Source organism: Salvelinus namaycush, unplaced genomic scaffold, assembly GCF_016432855.1.
Source record: "Salvelinus namaycush isolate Seneca unplaced genomic scaffold, SaNama_1.0 Scaffold721, whole genome shotgun sequence".
NCBI lineage: Eukaryota > Metazoa > Chordata > Actinopteri > Salmoniformes > Salmonidae > Salvelinus > Salvelinus namaycush.
In genome coordinates, this window is record NW_024061444.1 from 59,326 (window position 1) to 82,556 (window position 23,231).

At 44.4% G+C, this 23,231-nt stretch overlaps 1 protein-coding gene across 1 annotated transcript in view; it reads left to right on the forward strand.

Moving 5' to 3' along the window:
* LOC120042585 overlaps positions 1-17,313 on the forward strand; it is a 50,764-nt gene extending 33,451 nt beyond the window's left edge. Inside the window, exon 12 of the mRNA XM_038987408.1 lies at positions 16,860-17,313. Within this exon, the coding sequence (XP_038843336.1) occupies positions 16,860-16,904 (45 nt within the window). The 3' untranslated portion in view covers positions 16,905-17,313. The remainder of the gene's footprint in view (positions 1-16,859) is intronic.
* Positions 17,314-23,231: the final 5,918 nt, after the last annotated feature.

Below are 23,231 nucleotides of genomic sequence, written 5' to 3' on the forward strand. Positions count from 1 at the left end.
CTCATTCATCCCCCTCCTCTCCCCTGTAACTATTCCCCAGGTCGTTGCTGCAAATGAGAACGTGTTCTCAGTCAACTTACCTGGTAAAATAACGGTAAAATAAAAAATAAAATAAAAAAAACACAATGACTACATCAAGCTTGTGACTCTACAAACTTGTTGGATACATTTGCTGTTTGTTTTGGTTGTGTTTCAGATTATTTTGTGCCCAACAGAAATGAATGGTAAATAATGTATTGTCTCATTTTGGAGTCACTTCTATTGTAAATATGAATAGATTATGTTTCTGAACACTTCTACATTAGTGTGGACGCTACCATGGTTACAGATAATCCTGAATAATGATGAGTGAGAAAGTTACAGAGACATAAATATCATAACCTCCAAAGAAATGCAAATGCTATGGTGATTGGTTAGCATGTCTTGGGATATAAAATGCTAACCTCTCCCTGTTATTGTAATGGTGAGAGGTTAGCATGTCTTGGGATATAAAATGCTAACCCCTCCCTGTTATTGTAATGGTGAGAGGTTAGCATGTCTTGGGGGTATGATATAAAATGCTAACCCCTCCATGTTATTGTAATGGTGAGAGGTTAGCATGCTATGATATTGGTGCCTCTAACTTTCTCACTCATCATTATTCACGTTTCACTTTAACCTCATAGTCATTTAATAATTTCAAAGTGCAAGTCAAAACAACAACTAATGTGTCACTGTCCCAACTTTTGGATGTCACTTTTTCCTAAATGTCTGGTTTGTCTGTTTGTGACTTGAGTTTTGTCTTTTCATTCCAGGCTGAATGTGGGTGTGGCAGTGAAACTGTCCAGACTGGTTATGAGGATAGAGAGAGGTTCTACTCCACTGACTGTCCCAGAACTCTCATTGGTCCTAAAGAGTAGCCAGACAGCAGAGAGAGTGTTATCCAGGGCTCTGAGCAGTGTGGCGTCCCTGCTGAGACTCTGGAGGGTTCAGTGTCTGGACCTGACTGACTTCTGGATCCAGGGTCACTCTCTCATCACACTGCTGTGTCACCAGGGACTTCTCTCTCTCAGGTCAGTCTGAAGCTGATGTTTTTTAAAAGTAGAAATAGCATTCATGTGTTTTTCTTCATATTTCTGACTGCCTGTATGTTCCAACTTCCTAGACTGAACTCAGACACTCTGCAGCAGCTGACTGTAGTTGTGTATGAAGCTCAGGACAAGGACTTGACTCAGTGGTTCCTGGAGAAGGTTGGTGGAGACCTGACCTCCTGCAGGCTGGACTGGGAAGTGCTTCTCTCTCTGCTGCAGCATTCAACCCACAACATCACTGTGGACCTCAGGAAGAACCGGCTTCTAGAGAAGAACATCTCAGATCTTCTCCCCTTTCTGGGAAGGGTTACTCTCAAGAGGTGGGAGAACTTCTTTCTCTGTTCAGACTTTCTGGAAAGAAGAAAATAACTATTTGTATCCAGTGAGATGTTGTTCTGAGTTTTCCTCTGTAATATCATTAGGGTTTTATTCAAGAGGTGGGAGATCTTTATTCAATATTTATAGACTTTAATTATTCATGTCCTATCCAGCCAGTTGTTGCTATGTGAGTTATCCTCTGTATTATCATTAGGGTTTTATTCAAGAGGTGGGAGATCTTTATTCAATATTTATAGACTTTAATTATTCATGTCCTATCCAGACAGTTGTTACTATGTGAGTTATCCTTTATAAAACCTTGACATAACCACAACATTCCATTCTCCATGTTTGTTCAGGTCCAGTTCCAGCTTTGTAAAGTCCACCATCAGACAGATCTATGACAGAGCCAGTGACTGTGTGTCCAGTTTGTTGAGTTCTTCAGACCATTGGATCAACCTGAACAGCAGAGAGCTGGACAGAGTGGACTGTTCTGCTCTGTGTTTTACCCTACAGCACAGCCACCAAGTCAAAGTCAACCTGCTGTGGACCTCCATACCACCGGGGGAGATAGAGAGCATCCTGCCTCTTCTGGACAGAGTCTCCCAACTCAGGTTTAGTTGGCACTCCTTGACCCTGCTAGAATGGATATAACTATGAAGCTTTCCACTTCCTGATTGATTTAACCTCTAACCCTAACCTTAGTGTAATGTACTAACCTTAAAACGTCTTAGGGATCCCCTACAATCCCATATGGCTAGAATCCCGTCAATGCGATTGATTTGACAACATTCGGTAAATTGCAGAGCGCAAATTCAAAAACACTAACTTCATAATATTAAACCTTCATGACGATACAAGTGTCTTACATAATTTAAAAGATACACTTCTTGTTAATACAGCCGCTGTGTCAGATTTCAAAAAGGCTTTACGGCGAAAATTATCTGAGGACACACAAAAGCAATACATTAATTTTCAATCCAAGCAGAGCCATCACGAAAGTCAGAAATAGTGATAATATGTACCTTTGAAGATCTTCAGCTGGTTGGAATCATAAGATTCCCAGAAACATCACAAATGGTCCTTTTGTTCGATAAAGTCCTTCTTTTTTTCAAAAGAAGTCTGTTTAGCTGGCGCGCTTGACTCAGTAATCCACCAGTTTCTCTCTTTGAAAAATACAGACAAAGAAGTTCTAAAAGCTACCGGTAAACTTTGTCGAAACAAGTCAAACAACGTGTCTATATCCTCAGGTTGTCTAAAATGTAAATCAATGATAACATTTAATACGGAAAGGTGTAGCGGATGCTCTAACTGGTGGCAGTGAAGTCAGTTAGTTAGCAGCAATTAGCCATTTAATATAAATCAAAATATGGGCACAAAACCCGACGCGCACCAGAACAAACGTGCAACAAGCACTACATAAAGCAATCACACACAACGACATGGAGGGGAACAGAGGAATAAATACATGCAGTGTGATTGGGAATGTAAACCAGGTGTGCAGGGAAAAAGACAAAACAAATGGATAATAGAAAAATGGAGCGGCGATGGCTAGAAAGCTGATGACGTTGATGCCAAACACTGCCCAAACAAGGAGAGGACCTGACTTTGGTGAAAGTCGTGACAGTACCCCCCCCTTGACGCGTGGCTCCAGCTGCGCACTGACACCGGCCTCAGGGATGATCCGGCCGGCGACGATGGATCTCCCGTAGAAGTTCAGGGTTCAGTTCACATCTGCCACCAGTACCCAGCACCTCTACTCCGGACCATACCCATCCCACTTCACGAGGTACTGAAGGCCCCTCACCCGACGCCTCGAATCCAGGATGGAACGGACGGAGTCCCCTCGATGTCCAGATGGGGCGGAGGAACCTCCCACACCTCAGACTCCTGGAGCGGGCCAGCCACCACCGGCCTGAGGAGAGACACATAGAAGGAGGGGTTAATACGGTAATCGGGGGGAAGCTGTAACCTATAACAAACCTCGTTCACTCTCCTATGGACTTTAAATGGCCCCACAAACCGCGGACCCAGCTTCCGGCAGGGCAGGCGGAGGGGCAGATTTTGGGTCGAGAGCCAGACCCGGTCCCCTGGTGCGAACACACGGGGCCTCACTGCGGTGACGTTACCATGGGTGGCTTCCCAGGTCTCCTCTGCTCGCCTGAACCAATCGTCCACCGCGGGAGCCTCGGTCTGACTCTGATGCCATGGTGCCAGAACCGGCTGGTACCCCAATACACATTGAAAGGGGGAGAGGTTAGTGGAGGAGAGGCAGAGCGAGATCATGGTGGTTCTCTGTGAGGGAGGAAGATCCGTCAAAAAATCCACAGACAGATGTGACCACGGCCGTTGTGGAATGGGTAAGGGATGTAGCTTACCTCTGGGCAGGTGTCTAGGAGCCTTACACTGGGCGCACACCGAGCAGGAGGAATCATAAACCCTCACGTCCTTTGCCAAGGTGGTCCATTAGGTACTTCCCAGTTAGACAGCGCACCGTCCGACCGATCTCCGGATGACCAGAGAAGGGTGACGTGTGGGCCCAATAGATCAACTGGTCCCGGACAGCAGACGGAACGTACAGACGCCCGACGGGACACTGGGGGGGGGAGCGGGCTCTGTACGCAATGTCCGCTCAATGTCCGCGTCCAGCTCCCAGACGACGGGCACTACCAAGCAGGAAGCCGGGAGTATGGGAGTCTGATTCATGGGCCGCTCTTCTGTGTCATACAGTCGGGACAGTGCATCTGCCTTAACATTCTGGGAACCTGGTTTGTAACACAGGGTAAACAAAAAACGGGTAAAGAACATGGCCCACCTTGCCTGATGAGGATTCAGTCCCCTAGCTGCCCGGATGTACTCCAGGTTGCGGTGGTCAGTCCAGATGAGGAAAGTTCATAGTTCATAGTTTCGCTCCGCCGGGCTGAGCGTCTTAGAGAAGAAAGCACAGGGGCGGAGCTTCGATGGCGTACCCGAGCGCTGAGAGAGTACGGCTCCTATCCCGGCCTCTGACGCGTCCACCTCCACTATGAACGCCAAAGAGGGATCCGGACAGGCCAGCACGGGAGCCGAGGTAAACAGAGCCCTCAGGTGACCAAAAGCTCTGTCCGCCTCATCCAACCACTGCAAACGCACTGGGCCGCCCTTCAGCAGTGAGGTAATGGGAGCAGCCACCTGGCCAAAATCCTGGATAAATCTCCGGTAGTAATTGGCAAACCCTAAAAATTGGTGCACCTCCTTTACCGTCTTGGGAGTCGGCTAATTACTTACGGCTGAAATGCGGTCCCTTAGGAAGTAGACTGCTTGCTGAAAGAACAGGCATTTCTCAGCCTTGACGTACAGGTCATGCTCCAACAGTTGTCCAAGTACCCTGCGCACCAAGGACACATGCTCGGCGCGTGTAGCGGAGTATATTAGAATGTCATCTATATACACCACTACACCCTGCCCGTGCAGGTCCCTGAAAATCTCGTCTACAAAGGATTTGAAGACTGATGGAGCATTCATCAACCCATACGGCATGACGAGGTACTCATAATGCCCTGAGGTGGTACTAAACGCCGTCTCCCACTCGTCTCCCTCCCGGATACGCACCAGGTTGTACGCGCTCCTAAGATCCAGTTTAGTGAAAAAGTGCGCCACGTGCATTGACTCAATCGCCGTGGCGATAAGAGGTAGCGGGTAACTGTAACTCACCGTGATTTTGATTGAGACCTCGATAATCAATGCACGGGCGCAGACCTCCATCCTTCTTTTTCTCAAAAAATAAACTCGAGGAGAAGGGTGAAGTGGGGGACCAAATGTACCCCTGACGCAGGGATTCAGAGACAGGGGATACACGTGACTCCTGGGAAGAGCAGCGTCTACCAGGAGATTTATCGCACAATCGCCCCGTCGATGAGGTGGTAATTGAGTCGCCTTCTTTTTACAGAAGGCGAGAGCCAAATCGGCATATTTGGGGGGAATACGCACAGTGCAGACCTGATCTGGACTTTCCACTGTGGTAGCACCAACGGAAACCCCTACACACCTCCCCGAGCACTCTCGCGACCACCCTGTGAGAGCCCTCTGTTGCCATGAAATTATGGGGTCATGATGAGCTATCCAGGGAAGGCCCAGTACCACAGGAAACACAAGAGAGTCAATGAGAAAGAGACTGATTCTCTCTTCGTGCCTCCCCTGAGTCACCTAGGCCAGGGAGATAGTAGCTTCCCTGATCAGCCCGGACTCCAATGGTCGACTATCCAGAGCGGGTACTGGGAAAGGTCTAACCACAGGAATAATGGGGATCCCTACACTAAGGGCGAGCGCTCTGTCTATAAAATTCCCAGCTGCGCCTGAATCGACGAGCGCCTCATGCTGGGAATGCGGGGATAAAATCAGGAAATCAAACAGGTACAAACAGTTGGGCAACAGAGGACTCTGGATGAGAGTGGTGCAGACACCTGGGGTGACTCCAGAGTGCTCAGCCTGCTGCCTCGACTCCCAGAGGGACCAACCCGGCACCGACCGGCAGTGTGCCCTCTGCGGCCACAGATGGTGCACGTGAAGGCCCCTCCTCCAGCCTCCCTACGCGCAGCCCAGTTCCATGGGCACCGGAGCGGGGGTGTTGGAAGATGGAACCGACAGAGCCCTCTCTGGATGTGCGTGGGTGATCAGCAGGTTATCCAACCGGATGGACAGATCCACCAGTTGGTCAAAGGTGATGATGGCATCCCTGCAGGCCAACTCTCGTCTGACGTCCTCGTGCAGGCTGCATCGGTAATGGTCGATAAGGGCCCTGTCGTTCCATCCTGTTCCGGCAGATAAGGTCCGGAATTCCAGGGCAAACTCCTGGGCGCTCCTCGTCCCCTGTCTCAAGTGGAAGAGCCGCTCTTCGAAGTGGTCCAACGCCGCGTCTCCTTCTCCCCACACGGCGTTTGCCCACTCCAGAGCTCTCCCCGAGAGATATGAGATGAGGGCGGGCACCCTCTCCCTTCCCGAGGGAGCAGGGTGAATGGTGGCCAGGTACAGGTCCAGTTGTAATATGAACCCCTGGCCCTGGGCTGCCGTCCCATCATACTCCCTGGGAAGGGAGAGACGCATGCCACTGGGACTGGATCCAGGAGGTTAGAGGTAACCCCTGTTGCGTTGATCGAGACGCTGTCTCTCCCAGCGGTCCATGGTCTGGACAACTCGATCCATCATGGCACGAAGATGTTGGATCAGTGTGATTGGGAATGTAATCCAGGTGTGCAGGGAAAAAGACAAAACAAATGGATAATAGAAAAATGGAGGAGCGATGGCTAGTAAGCCGGTGACGTTGACCGCAAAACGCCGCCCGAACAAGGAGAGGAGCCGACTTCGGTGGAAGTCGTGACAAAAGGACTGTGTTCAATATGAACGCCAAATTAGCACGCGCGCCTCCTCCATTGCGCACAAAACCACTGATGTGACCCTAGCAGTCACCACACTGTAAGTCAAAATTCTTATTCATTTTTCAAAATAATAGCCTAAAAACCTTGAATAAAGACGGTTGACAGCTAGTGGAAGCTATATCAATTGCAATCTGGTGGACGGACATAGGAGTTTTCTATAGCTTTACAAAATAAAAGCCTGCGATTTCTTTTTTTTCTAGTCAGATTTTCTTCGGGGTTTCGCCTGCCATATCAGTTCTGTTATACTCACAGACATTATTTTAACAGTTTTGGAAACTGTAGAGTGTTTTCTATCCACATCCACCAATTGTCAATTCATATTCATATTCAATTGTCAATTGGCATATCCTAGCTTCTGAGTCTGAGAAACAGGAATTTTACTTTGGGCACGCCAGCTCTCCAAACTTCCGAATACTGCCCCCTAGCCAGAAGAGGTTTACCTCAGCTAGGGGTAGAATTGAAGGGGTTCGCCTGGGAGTTGACTTGACTAACAGAGTTGTATTGTCTTTATCAGTGTTTTAATGTGTGATGTTGTGTAAATACGTCTCTCTCTCTGTAGTGTTGACAGGAGGTTACTACTGAGTTTCCTCCAGTGCTGTGCTGCCTCTCAGATCCAGCAGGGGGCACCATCATCACCACCAACAGCAGTATGGCTGCTCAGGTCTCTGCACTACAGGCTGGACTTCTCCTGCTCCTCCTCTGTGGACCTGTCAGCTCAGGACCAGGAGAAGGCTCTGTGTCTGACCACTGACCACTGCAGGGCCATCAACTCTGTTCTGAAGCAGAACCAACACAGCACCCAGCTGGTCCAGAACCAGGTCCAGCTCATCCTAAGAGACTGTGAGGTGGAGGACAGAGCACTGAGGGAGCTGCTTCCCATCCTGCATATTGTCAAGCTGAGGTTAGACACACAGAGACAAACATTTGACCAACTAGTTTATCAGTAGGAGTTAGACCTACTCTGTGTCATAATGTTGTCTCTGCTTCTTGTCCTCTCAGCTCCAGCAAAGCTCTGCTACTTCAGCTGCTGGACCTTGTGTGTGAGGGGATTGAAGAGGGGCTGCTGAGGCACGCAGAGTCCCTGTGCAGAGCCCTGGATGGGGAGCTGGACCTCAGTGAGACCAGGCTGGACCAGAAGGCCTGTGGATCTCTGGCCCTGGTTCTGGAACACTCAGAGGGTCTGTCAGAACTGGACCTCAGCCACTGTCAACTCACAGACCACCACCTACAGCCCCTGATCACACACCTGCATAAAGTACAAGTCCTGGAGTGAGTGGCTTTCACTGTGTGTGTGTGTGTGTGTGTCTGTCCATGTGACTACATGACAAATATCTGATCTCTCTCTCTCTCTCTCTCTCTCTCTCTCTCTCTCTCTCTCTCTCTCTCTCTCTCTCTCTCTCTCTCTCTCTCTCTCTCTCTCTCTCTCTCTCTCTATGTCTCTATGTCTCTGTGTCTCTGTGTCCCTGTGTCTCTGTGTCTCTGTGTCTCTATGTCTCTGTGTCTGTCTCTCTCTCTATCTCAATTCAATTCAATTCAAGGGGCTTTATTGGCATGGGAAACATGTGTTAACATTGCCAAAGCAAGTGAGGTAGATAATATACAAAAGTGAAATAAACAATAAAAATTAACAGTAAACATTACACATACAGAAGTTTCAAAACAATAAAGACATTACAAATGTTATAGTATATATATACAGTGTTGTAACAATGTACAAATGGTTAAAGCACACAAGTTAAAATAAATAAACATAAATATGGGTTGTATTTACAATGGTGTTTGTTCTTCACTGGTTGCCCTTTTCTTGTGGCAACAGGTCACAAATCTTGCTGCTGTGATGGCACACTGTGGAATTTCACCCAGTAGATATGGGAGTTTATCAAAATTGGATTTGTTTTCAAATTCTTTGTGGATCTGTGTAATCTGAGGGAAATATGTGTCTCTAATATGGTCATACATTGGGCAGGAGGTTAGGAAGTGCAGCTCAGTTTCCACCTCATTTTGTGGGCAGTGAGCACATAGCCTGTCTTCTCTTGAGAGCCATGTCTGCCTACGGCGGCCTTTCTCAATAGCAAGGCTATGCTCACTGAGTCTGTACATAGTCAAAGCTTTCCTTAAGTTTGGGTCAGTCACAGTGGTCAGGTATTCTGCCACTGTGTACTCTCTGTTTAGGGCCAAATAGCATTCTAGTTTGCTCTGTTTTTTTGTTAATTCTTTCCAATGTGTCAAGTAATTATCTTTTTGTTTTCTCATGGTTTGGTTGGGTCTAATTGTGCTGTTGTCCTGGGGCTCTGTGGGGTGTGTTTGTGTTTGTGAACAGAGCCCTAGGACCAGCTTGCTTAGGGGACTCTTCTCCAGGTTCATCTCTCTGTAGGTGATGGCTTTGTTATGGAAGGTTTGGGAATCGCTTCCTTTTAGGTGGTTGTAGAATTTAACGGCTCTTTTCTGGATTTTGATAATTAGTGGGTATCGGCCTAATTCTGCTCTGCATGCATTATTTGGTGTTCTACGTTGTACACGGAGGATATTTTTGCAGAATTCTGCCTGCAGAGTCTCAATTTGGTGTTTGTCCCATTTTGTGAAATCTTGGTTGGTGAGCGGACCCCAGACCTCACAACCATAAAGGGCAATAGGCTCTATGACTGATTCAAGTATTTTTAGCCAGATCCTAATTGGTATGTTGAAATTTATGTTCCTTTTGATGGCATAGAATGCCCTTCTTGCCTTGTCTCTCAGATCGTTCACAGCCTTGTGGAAGTTACCTGTGGTGCTGATGTTTAGGCCGAGGAATGTGTAATTCTTTGTGTGCTCTAGGGCAACGGTGTCTAGATGGAATTTGTGGTCCTGGCGACTGGACCTTTTTTGGAACACCATTATTTTGGTCTTACTGAGATTTACTGTCAGGGCCCAGGTCTGACAGAATCTGTGCAGAAGATCTAGGTGCTGCTGTAGGCCCTCCTTGGTTGGTGACAGAAGCACCAGATCATCAGCAAACAGTAGACATTTGACTTCGGATTCTAGTAGGGTGAGGCCAGGTGCTGCAGACTGTTCTAATGCCCTCGCCAATTCGTTGATATATATGTTGAAGAGGATGGGGCTTAAGCTGCATCCCTGTCTCACCCCACGACCCTGTGTGAAGAAATGTGTGTGTTTTTTGCCAATTTTAACCGCACACTTGTTGTTTGTGTACATGGATTTTATAATGTCGTATGTTTTTCCCCCAACACCACTTTCCATCAATTTATATAGCAGACCCTCATGCCAAATTGAGTCGAAGGCTTTTTTGAAGTCAACAAAGCATGAGAAGACTTTGCCTTTGTTTTAGTTTGTTTGGTTGTCAATTAGGGTGTGTAGGGTGAATACATGGTCTGTTGTACGGTAATTTGGTAAAAAGCCAATTTGACATTTGCTCAGTACATTGTTTTCATTGAGGAAATGTACGAGTCTGCTGTTAATGATAATGCAGAGTATTTTCCCAAGGTTACTGTTGACGCATATTCCACGGTAGTTATTGGGGTCAAATTTGTCTCCACTTTTGTGGATTGGGGTGATCAGTCCTTGGTTCCAAATATTGGGGAAGATGCCAGAGCTAAGGACGATGTTAAAGAGTTTTAGTATAGCCAATTGGAATTTGTTGTCTGTATATTTGATCATTTCATTAACTTTTACTTGCTACGAAATCCGGATCCGGGAGCACCCCCCACAGTAAAAAAGATGACTAGCATAGCCTAGCATAGCGTCACAAGTAAATACAATTATCTAAATATCATTAAATCACAAGTCCAAGACACCAGATGAAAGATACAGATCTTGTGAATCCAGCCATCATTTCTGATTTTTAAAATGTTTTACAGGGAAGACACAATATGTAAATCTATTAGCTAACCACGTTAGCAAAAGACACCACTTTTTTTACTCCACCAGTTTTTTACTCCATCAGTAGCTATCACTAATTCGACTAAATAAAGATATATATAGCCACTAACCAAGAAACAACTTCATAAGATGACAGTCTGATAACATATTTATGGTATAGCATATGTTTTTTTAGAAAAATGTGCATTTTTCAGGTATAAATCACAGTTCTACATTGCAGCCACTATCACAAAACTCACCCAAAGCGACTAGAATAACTACAGAGAGCAACGTGTATTACCTAATTACTCATCTTAAAACATTTCAGAAAAATACACAGCGTACAGCAAATGAAAGCCCAACATCTTGTGAATCCAGACAATATTTCAGATTTTCTAAGTGTTTTACAGCGAAAACACAATATAGCATTATATTAGCATACCACATGAGCTAACATCACCCCAGCATTGATTCTAGGCAAAAAGCGCGATAACGTTATCACCACCAAAATATATAAATTTTTTCACTAACCTTCTCAGAATTCTTCAGATGACAGTCCTGTAACATCATATTACACAATGCATATAGAGTTTGTTCGAAAATGTGCATATTTAGCGGCACAAATCGTACTTATACAATGCAAATAGTGTCCAACTACTCAAGCAATCGGTCCGGCGCCATCTTGAAAAGACTCCTATTTTTATATAAAACTATTCATAAACTTGACTAAAAAATTATAGGTTGGACAGCAATTGAAAGACAAATTAGTTCTTAATGCAATCGCTGAATTACATTTTTAAAATTAACTTTACTGCGCAATACAGCGTGCGCTGAAGCAAGGCTACACTGAAATTAATGGCGGCTTATGCATTTAACATTTTTCAACAGAACAACGATTTATCAGCATAAATAGTTCTTACTTTTAGATGAACTCGCATCAGAATCTTGGGAAAGGTGTCTTTTGTCCAGAACCATCGTCTTTTGGTCGAAAGATGTACTCTTGTCCTGTCGAAATCGCTGCTAACGTTCGGCATGTACCGGAAAGGTGTCCAAATCTTGAGAGCGCGTCACAAAGGAATGCCAGAAAATCGCAATAAACTGATATAAATTCCTATAAGTCGGTTTAGATTAACTACCTTATGATGTCTTTAACAACTAAACGAATAAAAACATGACCGGAGATATAGAACTGGCTAAACCAAAGCTTGGAATGAGGCCAGTCCGACGTCCATCCTGAGTCAGGCGCACGATCGAAAAGAAAGGTACTTCCGCCCTTAGGTCTTATGTGAGGTCCCAGATTGCGCAATCGACTCCATTCAAATTGTCACCACTTACTGACATCTAGAGGAAGGCGTATGCAGTGTTTGTAGCCCCACAGCATTCACAGGGACATAAAAACTGACCTGGGAACAGAGGCCAAGATTTCTGAAATCTCACTCCCTAGGAAGGAAAGTGCTGTAGAATGAGTTCTGTTCCACCCGCAGACATAATTCAAACGGTTTTAGAAACTAGAGATTGTTTTCTATCCAATAGTAATAATAATATGCATATTGTACGAGCAAGAATTGAGTACGAGGCAGTTTAATTTGGAGACGTCAAGAAAAAAATAGTGGTAACAGCTCCCCCTATTGACAAAAGGTCAAGGATACCATGAACACCACAGGCCTTTTTGGGTTGGAGGGTTTTTATTTTGTCCTGTAACTCGTTCAAGGTAATTGGAGAATCCAGTGGGTTCTGGTAGTCTTTAATAGTTGATTCTAGGATTTGTATTTGATCATGTATATGTTTTTGCTCTATATTCTTTGTTATAGAGCCAAAAAGATTGGAGAAGTGGTTTACCCATACATCTCCATTTTGGATAGATAATTCTTCGTGTTGTTGTTTGTTTAGTGTTTTCCAATTTTCCCAGAAGTGGTTAGAGTCTATGGATTCTTCAATTACATTGAGCTGATTTCTGATGTGCTGTTCCTTCTTTTTCCGTAGTGTATTTCTGTATTGTTTTAGTGATTCACCATAGTGAAGGCGTAGACTCAGGTTTTCCGGGTCTCTATGTTTTTGGTTGGACAGGTTTCTCAATTTATTTCTTAGATTTTTGCATTCTTCATCAAACCATTTGTCATTGTTGTTCATTTTCTTCGGTTTTCTATTTGAGATTTTTAGATTTGATAGGGAAGCTGAGAGGTCAAATATACTGTTAAGATTTTCTACTGCCAAGTTTACACCTTCACTATTGCAGTGGAATGTTTTACCCAGGAAGTTGTCTAAAAGGGATTGAATTTGCTGTTGTCTAATAGTTTTTTGGTAGGTTTCCAAACTGCATTCCTTCCATCTATAGCATTTCTTAATGTTACTCAGTTCCTTTGGCTTTGATGCCTCATGATTGAGTATTGCTCTGTTCAAGTAGACTGTGGTTTTGCTGTGGTCTGATAGGGGTGTCAGTGGGCTGACTGTGAACGCTCTGAGAGACTCTGGGTTGAGGTCAGTGATAAAGTAGTCTACAGTGCTACTGCCAAGAGATGAGCTATAGGTGAACCTACCATTGGAGTCCCCTCGAAGCCTACCATTGACTATGTACATACCCAGCGTGCGACAGAGCTGCAGGAGTTGTGACCCGTTTTTGTTGGTTATGTTGTCATAGTTGTGCCTAGGGGGGCATATGGGGGAGGGAATGCTGTCACCTGCAGGCAGGTGTTTGTCCTCCTGTGTGCTGAGGGTGTCAGGTTCTTGTCCAGTTCTGGCATTTAGGTCGCCACAGACTAATACATGTCCCTGGGCCTGGAAATGATTGATTTCCTCCTTCAGGATGGAGAAGCTGTCTTCATTAAAGTATGGGGATTCTAGTGGGGGGATATAGGTAGCACACAGGAGGACATTTTTCTCTGTTAAGATAATTTCCTTTTGAATTTCTAGCCAAATAGAAAATGTTCCTGTTTTGATTAATTTAATGGAGTGAGTTAGGTCTGCTCTATACCAAATTAGCAATCCCCCTGAGTCCCTTCCCTGTTTCACACCTGGTAGTTTGGTGGATGGGACTACCAGCTCTCTGTAACCTAGAGGGCAACCAGTGGGTCCGTCTCCTCTGTACCAGGTTTCTTGCAGGATGAGAATGTCTGCATTACCGATTTCTTTGGTGAAGTCCGGGTTCCTGCTCTTTAGGCCAAAGGCAGATGACCTCAGGCCTTGGATATTCCAGGATGATATAGTGAAGGCTTTTTGTTCCATAACGTGTCCAATGTTGTTGGCCGTGTGGTTTGGCCTCAGGCCAGTAAGTGTGAGCAGAGCCTGCTGAGCATCTGGTACATGCCGTTGGCTTGGGCGAGTGTAAGAGTGGGGGTTGGGCCTGTTTGCCCGCTCACTACCTGGGCGTATGTGTGACTTCCATGTTGATGCCCTCTTTGCGGGGGTGGGGTGCATGGGGTGGGCAGGAGTGGCATAGGTCTGATCTGAGGGGGCCTAAATTGGGTGTGGGCATGGTTGATGTGGGGGGGTGTTGATTGGTTGGGGTGGGGGTGTGTCTGGGGGTGCTGTGGTCTGGATGTAAGTCCTCTTGGCGTGGGTCCTCTATGTGTAGGTCCAGGGGGGGGTCCTGAAGGTCTTGGAGGGTGTCTCGCTGGTCTGGGTGGGGTGTCTCTTGATCTGTTGCTCCTGTGTGAAGTGTTGGGGCTGCGTTTGAGAGCGATGTCCTTTAGAGTCCGGGCAAAGGTGGGCACTGCTGCCTTGTGGACCTGGTCATAGAGGCTGTTCAAGTCCAGGGTGGAGTGGTGGGCCAGAAAAACATTTGGTTTTGAGGCACAGTCACGTGAAATGCTTGCGTTTACCCGCTGCATTGTAGCAGGGTGGAAGTCTTTTCGTGGTAGCAGGGTGGAGATAACCACTTGTGCGTTGTGGAAAGTAGAAGAAGCTTTATCAATCACTCCCTTCAGTGCTGTGGCCACCCTTTCCTGCTGTGCTCTCAGGTCGTTTGTGCCTGTGTGTATTATTATGTGGCTAGGTGAGCCTAGTTTGTCCTCAGACAGAAGGTCTAGGGCGCGCTGGATGTTTGGACACCAGAGTTTAGACACACTGTGTTTGGGAAAAAGTTTTTTTCTTCTATATATTTCCCATTTGAGTCCATAAGGATGACAATCTGTGTCTTGTGTTTGTCCTCAGTGGGTGTGGGGGGATTGTCAGGAGGGCTATCAGGGTGGCTGACAGGGGGGGTGCTCAGAGGGGGTGAGAGCTGCTGGGCTTGGGGTTTTTCTTTTGTCTGTTCTGCTGTGATGTCGACTCTATGGTCAGGGTCTGGTGTGGACTGTTCTGCTGTGGTGTCGAGACTTTTGTCGGGTGCTGAGGTGGGCTGTTCTGCTGGCGTCTCTGTGGGGATTGCCACCTCTCTAGTGGGTTGTTCTCTGTCACATTCCATCCCCCTCTCCCTCTCCTCCAGCAGTCTGATCCTCTCCTCCATCCCCCTCTCCCTCTCCTCCAGCAGTCTGATCCTCTCCTCTAGTGCTCTGTTCTTCTCCTGCTCTTTCTCCTGTTGATGTTGTCTCACCACAATCCAGAGTGCAGATATGTCTCTCTCCACCTCCAGCTCTCCGGGTCTGGTTAAAGGGGTGTTGTTGAGCTGGACTATTGTCTGGGTTTGTGCTGACTGGAGTGTAATCACCTGCTGTTCCTGCTCCACCTGCCTTACCTCCAGCTGGGTGAATTTATCCTTCATTTCAATGAGGGAGAAGTACTCTGTACTGGGAGGTTGACTGTCTGCTGAGGGTTGCTCGTCTGTGGGGTTATATGATGAAGAGGTCTGGTCTGACCCGCTTGGGGTGGGGGTATCTTTATCAAGGGAGAGCTTCTCCTGCTGGGCTAATTCTTTGATTAGGTGAAAGTCCAGCTGAAACTGTTTGTGATTGCCCTGTACCAATACTGTTCCAGACTTATATAGATTTATATTAGCTGACTCAGATTCCTCGTTGTCAAGTATCCTGAGTTTCCACCCCTCGTTAATCCCCCCTCTCTTAACAGAGGGGTAGTGTGCTAATATAGCACTGTGCCATGCCACTGGATGGTTTGTGTAGAAGATAAGGTTGCTGATGTTCCCATTTTTGTAATAGTCAGCAAAAAGTGTCTCTTGATTTTCCATAAGGAGCTTCATTTTGTGATCTTTTCTTGCCTTATCATTCTTTACAATGACAGGGTACTGTATTTTAATTACCTCTGAACAGCGGGAGGCAGCTTCTAAGACCTCTCCATTTGGTTGGGGTAGACTATTCGACTCTCCTGCCATTGTTGGGCTAATGGGCTTTGACACCTCTCACTTGACACTTAAGTGCTAGATGAAGTTGTATCAAGCTTGGCAGAGTTATGTTACTATTCAGTCCTTATAAAGTAATGTCATGTATTATTCTTCTTGGCTTTTGGAAATAGAATATAGTTTCAGACTAAACATTACTCACTCAGTTCCAGGTTGGGTGGTGTTCTCAGGTTTCTGTTGTTTTCCAGAGGATTTGCTGTGTAGAATTATAATCCTTGGTATTTGTGAACTTTTTAGGTGATTCCGTAATTCCGTCCAAAATCAGGTTGTAGGTTTTGAGTTTAGATTTGAAGTGAGGGTTATGTTGTAGAGGGTAGCATCCTGTATGTGTTCCTGACAAAAAATCCAGGTTTATCTAACTCTAAATGTATATTTTTTAAAGAAAATGCTGAAAAAGGCAGGAGCTCATCTGATCGTGACCTCTCTCTCCCTCTGTCTCTCTCTCTCCTCTCTCTCTCTCTCTCTCCCTCTGTCTCTCTCTCTCTCTCTCTCTCTCTCTCTCTCTCTCTCTCTCTCTCTCTCTCTCTCTCTCTCTCTCTCTCTCTCTCTCTCTCTCTCTCTCTCTCTCTCTCTCTCTCTCTCTCTCTCTCTCTCTCTCTCTCTCTCTCTCTCTCTCAGCCTGAGCCACAATGACATCACTGATGCTCTGACTGACAGAATACTCCAACTGGTCTCTACCAACACACCGTACGGTAAGGGTGTGTGTGTGTGTGAGATCATATGGGTGTGTATGTTTCTGGGGTCAACTGTTGGAGGATGGAGATGTGTTGTCTAATGATGTAATAATTATCATGTTCTATAGACTCTTCAACAATAGAATCCAGGACAGAAGACCCTTCCTGACAGACAAGAGGTTTGAGATCTGGTGAAACAACATCAGGTCTTAGTCCAGGAAGAGAAGGCTGAATCCAGGACAGAAGACCCTTCCTGACAGACAAGAGGTTTAACATCTGGTGAAACAACATCAGGTCTTAGTCCAGGAAGAGAAGGCTGAATCCAGGACAGAAGACCCTTCCTGACAGACAAGAGGTTTAACATCTGGTGAAACAACATCAGGTCTTAGTCCAGGAAGAGAAGGCTGAATCCAGGACAGAAGACCCTTCCTGACAGACAAGAGGTTTGAGATCTGGTGAAACAACATCAGGTCTTAGTCCAGGAAGAGAAGGCTGAATCCAGGACAGAAGACCCTTCCTGACAGACAAGAGGTTTGACATCTGGTGAAACATCAGGTCTTTGTCCAGGAAGAGAAGATGGATGTTGAAGATGGACATAGAGGTTTCAAGAGTAGTAGGCAAGGCCCAGTTCTGTGACATTTTAGTGACTGAGGACATGGTTAGGAAGGCCCCAATCACTCTCTCACACACACACACACACACACACACACACACACACACACACACACACACACACACACACACACACACACACACACACACACCCACACGTGGAACGCAAAGAAGAATGAACATTGAGAGAGAAGTGACATTGATTAAAGAAAAGAAGAAGAAATTAATTATGAATTTATGAAGATAATAATGAAAGGTTAAATATGTTAAATATTGAAAGCCTGGGGAAACATAGTGGGAGATATTACAAGGTGATTCAAGTAATGCAGTAAAATGGTTCAGAATGTTTTAATGTTGGTTGCTTTAATTAAGGTACGATGCTTCTAGACTGTGTTGGTTAGGTTTAAAGGACAAGGCCTTATGGTCTGTAGGAGGTTGGTAATGACATGTTATAATGATGAAATGGTATAATTATTGAAGGGTTTAAAAATGTTGAATGTTTAGGAAGTAATGGGAAGAATAGGATCGAGTGGGATTATAATTGAGTAGGGAATGTTAATGTTTAGGAAGTAATGGGAAGAATAGGATCGAGTGGGATTATAAATTGAGTAGGGAATGTTAATGTTTAGGAAGTAATGGGAAGAATAGGATCGAGTGGGATTATAATTGAGTAGGGAATGTTAATGTTTAGGAAGTAATGGGAAGAATAGGATCGAGTGGGATTATAATTGAGTAGGGAATGTTAATGTTTAGGAAGTAATGGGAAGAATAGGATCGAGTGGGATTATAATTGAGTAGGGAATGTTAATGTTTAGGAAGTAATGGGAAGAATAGGATCGAGTGGGATTATAAATTGAGTAGGGAATGTTAATGTTTAGAAATAAATGGAAATAAATGTTTTAAAAGTTAATGATAATGGAGTGTACTAAGGGTGCTATCTTGCTTTATTTACTGTTGATGTTGCTTATCATTGATTGGTGATATTGATTTGTGATTGACTGATTTATGTGGGATGCTTGTTTCTGGAATTTTGAATAAACTTGCTTTATTGTTCTGAAACCCTGTGTCATACAAGAGTCATACAAGTGCATGTCGTTTTACTTTCAGTTTCTGAAATAGACTTAAATAATTTAGAATTTTTTGCATCTGGTTAGTTAGTCAAGAAGAGACCTGAGTAGCTGGTATAAATAAAATCACATTTTATTGGTCACATACACATTGTTAGCAGATGTTATTGCAGGTGTAGCGAAATGCTTGACAATATCATAAGAGGGGGGATTCTGGGCTAAACCAACCCAGTTTACAGGGGCCACCCCATCATAGTTTTCTACGGAAGAAACTCTGTCCTGGATGATCCTGAAGAGGTGCAGGGTTTATAGAGTGAGGGTGAGGCAGCATCGGCATTAGGCTCTGAGGAAATCCCACTTTACTGTAAGGCCCTTACTGTTGAGTCTGAGGTACAGTCCCTAGCTGTAGACTAGGTCAGTGGTAAGACAGAGCGGCAGATCTGTAGGGGTTAATGACCAGGAATTACTCGACTGCTATTGGGTAAGCAGGGTGGAGTTGAATGGTTAATCCTGCAGACAATTTGTGGGCTCGTCCAGGATTAATTTGTGGGAGTCAGGAATATCCAGGGAATATTTCGGGATATAGGAAATATCCAGAATAGTGGAGATCTCAGAATATATCTTGGAAACTTTGTGGAAGCTTTATAGGTGATCTATTTTAATAGGTCAGTGAACAGAGGGAGTTGCTACAGAGGAACGGTTCAGAAAGATCTTTAGATCATTAGAGGCAGCCATCGGCAGTGACTATTAACCTGTTAGTGAATAGGGGGCGCTATTTTCACTTTGGGAAAAAATCATGCCCAAATTAAACGGCCTCGTACTCTGTTCTAGATCATTAATATGCATATTATTTTTACTATTGGATAGAAAACACTCTGAAGTTTCTAAAACTGTTTGAATTATATCTGTTAGTAAAACAGAACTCATTTGGCAGCAAACTTCCATACAGGAAGTGAAATTCTGAAAATGAGGCTCTGTGTCAGGGCCTGCCTATTCAACTGGCTTATATTTATGGATCTGTATGCACTTCATACGCCTTCCACTAGATGTCAAAAGGCAGTAGAAGGTTGAATGGGGTGTCTAGCTTGATCTGAGGCCGAATGAGAGCTTTTGGAGTGGCAGGTCCGGTCTTTTGTCAGTTTTCGACGGCGCGCAGGGGAGCACCACATTGTCTTCTGAAATAAGTTACGTATACACGGCAAAATGTTCCGGCTCTGATTTTATTGGATACATATGAGAAAAACATCATAAAGTAGGATTTTCAACCGAGTTTGACCAGTTTATTCAACGTTTATTGGGAATTTTGGAATTTTTCGTTCCAGGCGCCAAGAGTTGATGGGCATGTTCGCGCCACATGGCTAGCGAAAGTTGCTAATTCGACAGAAGAAATGGACATTCGAAAACCGAACAACGATTTATTCTGGAAATAGGACTCCTTGCACAACATTCTGATGGAAGATCAGCAAAAGTAAGAGAATATTTATGATGTTATTTTGTATTTTTGTGTAATATGTTGGCTCCAACACGGCGGAGAATAGGTGAGCGCTGTCTCACAATAATGCATGCTGTATGTTGTAGTAAAGTTATTTAAAAAAATCTAACACAGCGGTTGCATTAAGAACCAGTGTATCTTTCATTTGCTGTACAACATGTATTTTTTAGTAAAGTTTATGATGAGTTCTTTGGTTAGATTAGGCGACTGTCCAAAATATCTCCGGACATTTTGGTGAATTGTTGCTACTTATTCACAATGTATAACCACGATTTGCAGCTCTAAATATGCACATTTTCGAACAAAACATAAATGTATTTTATAACATGATGTTATAAGACTGTCATCTGATGAAGTTGTCCAAAGGTTAGTGATTATTTTATCTCTATTGCTGGTTTTTGTGAAAGCTATGTTGGCGGTGAATAAATGGCGTTGTGTGTTTGGCTATTGTGGTGAGCTAATATAAATATATATTGTGTTTTCGCTGTAAAACACTTAAAAAATTTGAAATATTGGCTGGATTCACAAGATGTTTATCTTTCATTTGCTGTACAACATGTATTTTTCATAAATGTTTTATGATGAGTATTATGTATTTCACGTTGCTCTCTGTAATTATTCTAGCTGTTTTGGTGCTATTTGTGACGGTGGCTGCAATATAAAACTACGATTTATACCTCTAAATATGCACATTTTTGAACAAAACATAAATGTATTGTATAACATGATGTTATAAGACTGTCATCTGATGAAGTTGTTTCTTGGTTAGTGATTCATTTTATCTCTATTTGTGGCTTTTGTGAAAGCTATGTTGGCGGTGAAAACATGGCGTTGTGTGTTTGGCTATTGTGGTGAGCTAACATAAATATATATTGTGTTTTCGCTGTAAAACATTTAAAAAACCTGACATGTTGGCTGGATTCACAAGATGTTTATCTTTCATTTGCTGTATTGGACTTGTTAATGTGTGGAAGTTAAATATTTCTAAAAAAATACTTTGAATTTCGCGCTCTGCGAAGGCAGCGGAATGTGGTGGGTGTCCGCTAGCGGAACCCCGGGGCGAGAAAGGTTAACAAATTGTGAAGAGGCCGTTGGAGGCCGTGACTATAAAGAAATTGTGTGAAGAGGCCATTGATCATGTTTCCCAGTGTTCTATTGCACCTTTCGACTCACCCATTCCCTATCGGATGGTAGGGAGTCGTGTGCAACTTCTGGACTCCTGCAGCACTCAACAACTGAGCAATCAATTAATTTCAAAGTTGGCCCCTTGGTCGGAGTGGATACGCCGAGGAAAATCATTCACACAGAAGATGCTGTTCCACAGCTGAAGGGCCACTGCTTTAGCTGATTGGTTCGGACACAAGAAGACATGGGCCATCTTAGTAAAATGGTCAGTGATGACCAGAACATCCAAGGACTTGTTGTTGGAGTCTTCAGCAGACCAGAAGTCCACACACACCAACTCAAGGGGCTCAGTCGTGATGATATTCTCCAATGGAGCTCTGGCCTCTGGCTCGGGGGCCTTACTGATCACACACCTCTTGCAGGTCTTGATGTACTCTCTCACATCAGACTCCAGACCATGCCATAAGAACCTCTGTCTCGTCAGGTACAACGTCCGCTGTAGCCCCTGATGACCGGCTTCATCGTGGACACCCTTCAAGACTGTCGCCCTCATGGAGGTAGGTACTACATACTGGTGCATCTTCTTTGACAGCGAACTTTTGCAGTATACATAGTACACCCATTTTCAGAGTGAGCTTCTCCCAGGTCTTCAGGATCCACAGAGCCTCGATTGGTTCATGGCCACATTCCCTACTAGAAGGTCTCCGGCCACGTAGAAGACAGCTCTGGTGAGTGTGTCATCCTGATGCTGCTTTGATATCAGGTCATCACGGGATAGGACTCTCACATCTGACCTCTCAGATGGCACCAGTGACTGAGTGAGCTGAGGCTCTGTAGACCAGCCTCCCCTTGCGACTTCAGGACTGCTGACACCGCTTCCTTCGGACAGGATATACGTTAATAGATTGTTGTCTGTCCATACAGTAAAAGGCTTGCCCCTTAACCGATGACTAAACTACTCACAGACGGCCCAGCGTAAGGCAAAACACTCTAACCAATGGGCAGGATACTTTGACTGTGCATAAGTAAGTGATTTGCTAGTGAATGCTACACTTCTGACGCAGACCAATCCTCTGGCATCTATTACAGTACCATGTAGTTGAACTACTGTATGTCTGTCTGTCTGAGTATTACAGTACCATGTAGTTGAATTACAACTTTGACAACAACAGAAACGCATGGATTAGTAACACTCTGCAACTGTAGGACACATGTGGAAAGGAAGAGAGACTGCGGATTCTTCAAAACAACTTATTTTGTTGTTGTTATTTGCAAATCTGGAGGTGTCAACAATCACTCAAAAAGTGCAGAGTTAAGAACCCAACGAACTAGAGTTGAGTCTCAGCTTCTATAGGAAAGGTACAGAGTTAAGAGCCCAACTAGTTGGGCCTCAGCTTCTATAGGAAAGGTGCAGAGTTAAGAACCCAACGAACTGGAGTTGGGTCTCAGCTTCTATAGGAAAGGTACAGAGTTAAGAGCCCAACTAGTTGGGCCTCAGCTTCTATAGGAAAGGTGCAGAGTTAAGAACCCAACGAACTGGAGTTGGGTCTCAGCTTCTATAGGAAAGGTGCATTCGGAATTTTGGATGAAATGCATGCCCAAATTAAACTGCCTGCATCTCGGGTCCAGAATATATGACATGCATATAACTGGTAGATTTGGATAGAAAACACTCTAAAGTTTCCAAAACTGTTAGAATAGTGTCTGTGAGTATAACAGAACTGATTTGGCAGGCAAAAACCTGCGAAAAATCCAATCAGGAAGTAGTTTTTGGGGGGGTTTTGTAGTTTTCTATTCAATGCCAATACAGTATCCATTGACTTATGACTCAAAATGCAGTTTCTATGCCTTCCACTAGATGTCAACAGTCTTCAGAAAATGTTTCAGGCTTGTATTCTGAAAAATGAAGAAGTTTGAGCAGTCTGAATGAGTGGACCCTGTCGTGTCAAAGAGCTTTTTCCTGCGCAAGACCGAGAGAGTGCGTTTCTTGTTTCCATTTTATATTGACGACGTTATTGTCCGGTTGAAATATTATTGATTATATATATATGTATAGGCTAAAAACAACCTGAGGTCTGAATATAAACATCGTTTGACATGTTTCTATGAACTTTACGGATACAATTTGGATTTTTTTTGTCTTCCTGTTTTTACTGCGTTTTAGCCTGTGGATTACTGAAGAAAACACGCAAACAAAACGGAGGTTTTTGGGTATAAAGATACTTTATCGAACAAAAATAACATTTATTGAGAAAATATTGTCTGCTGATTGCAACCATATGTAGATCATCAAAGGTAAGGGATTAATTTTATC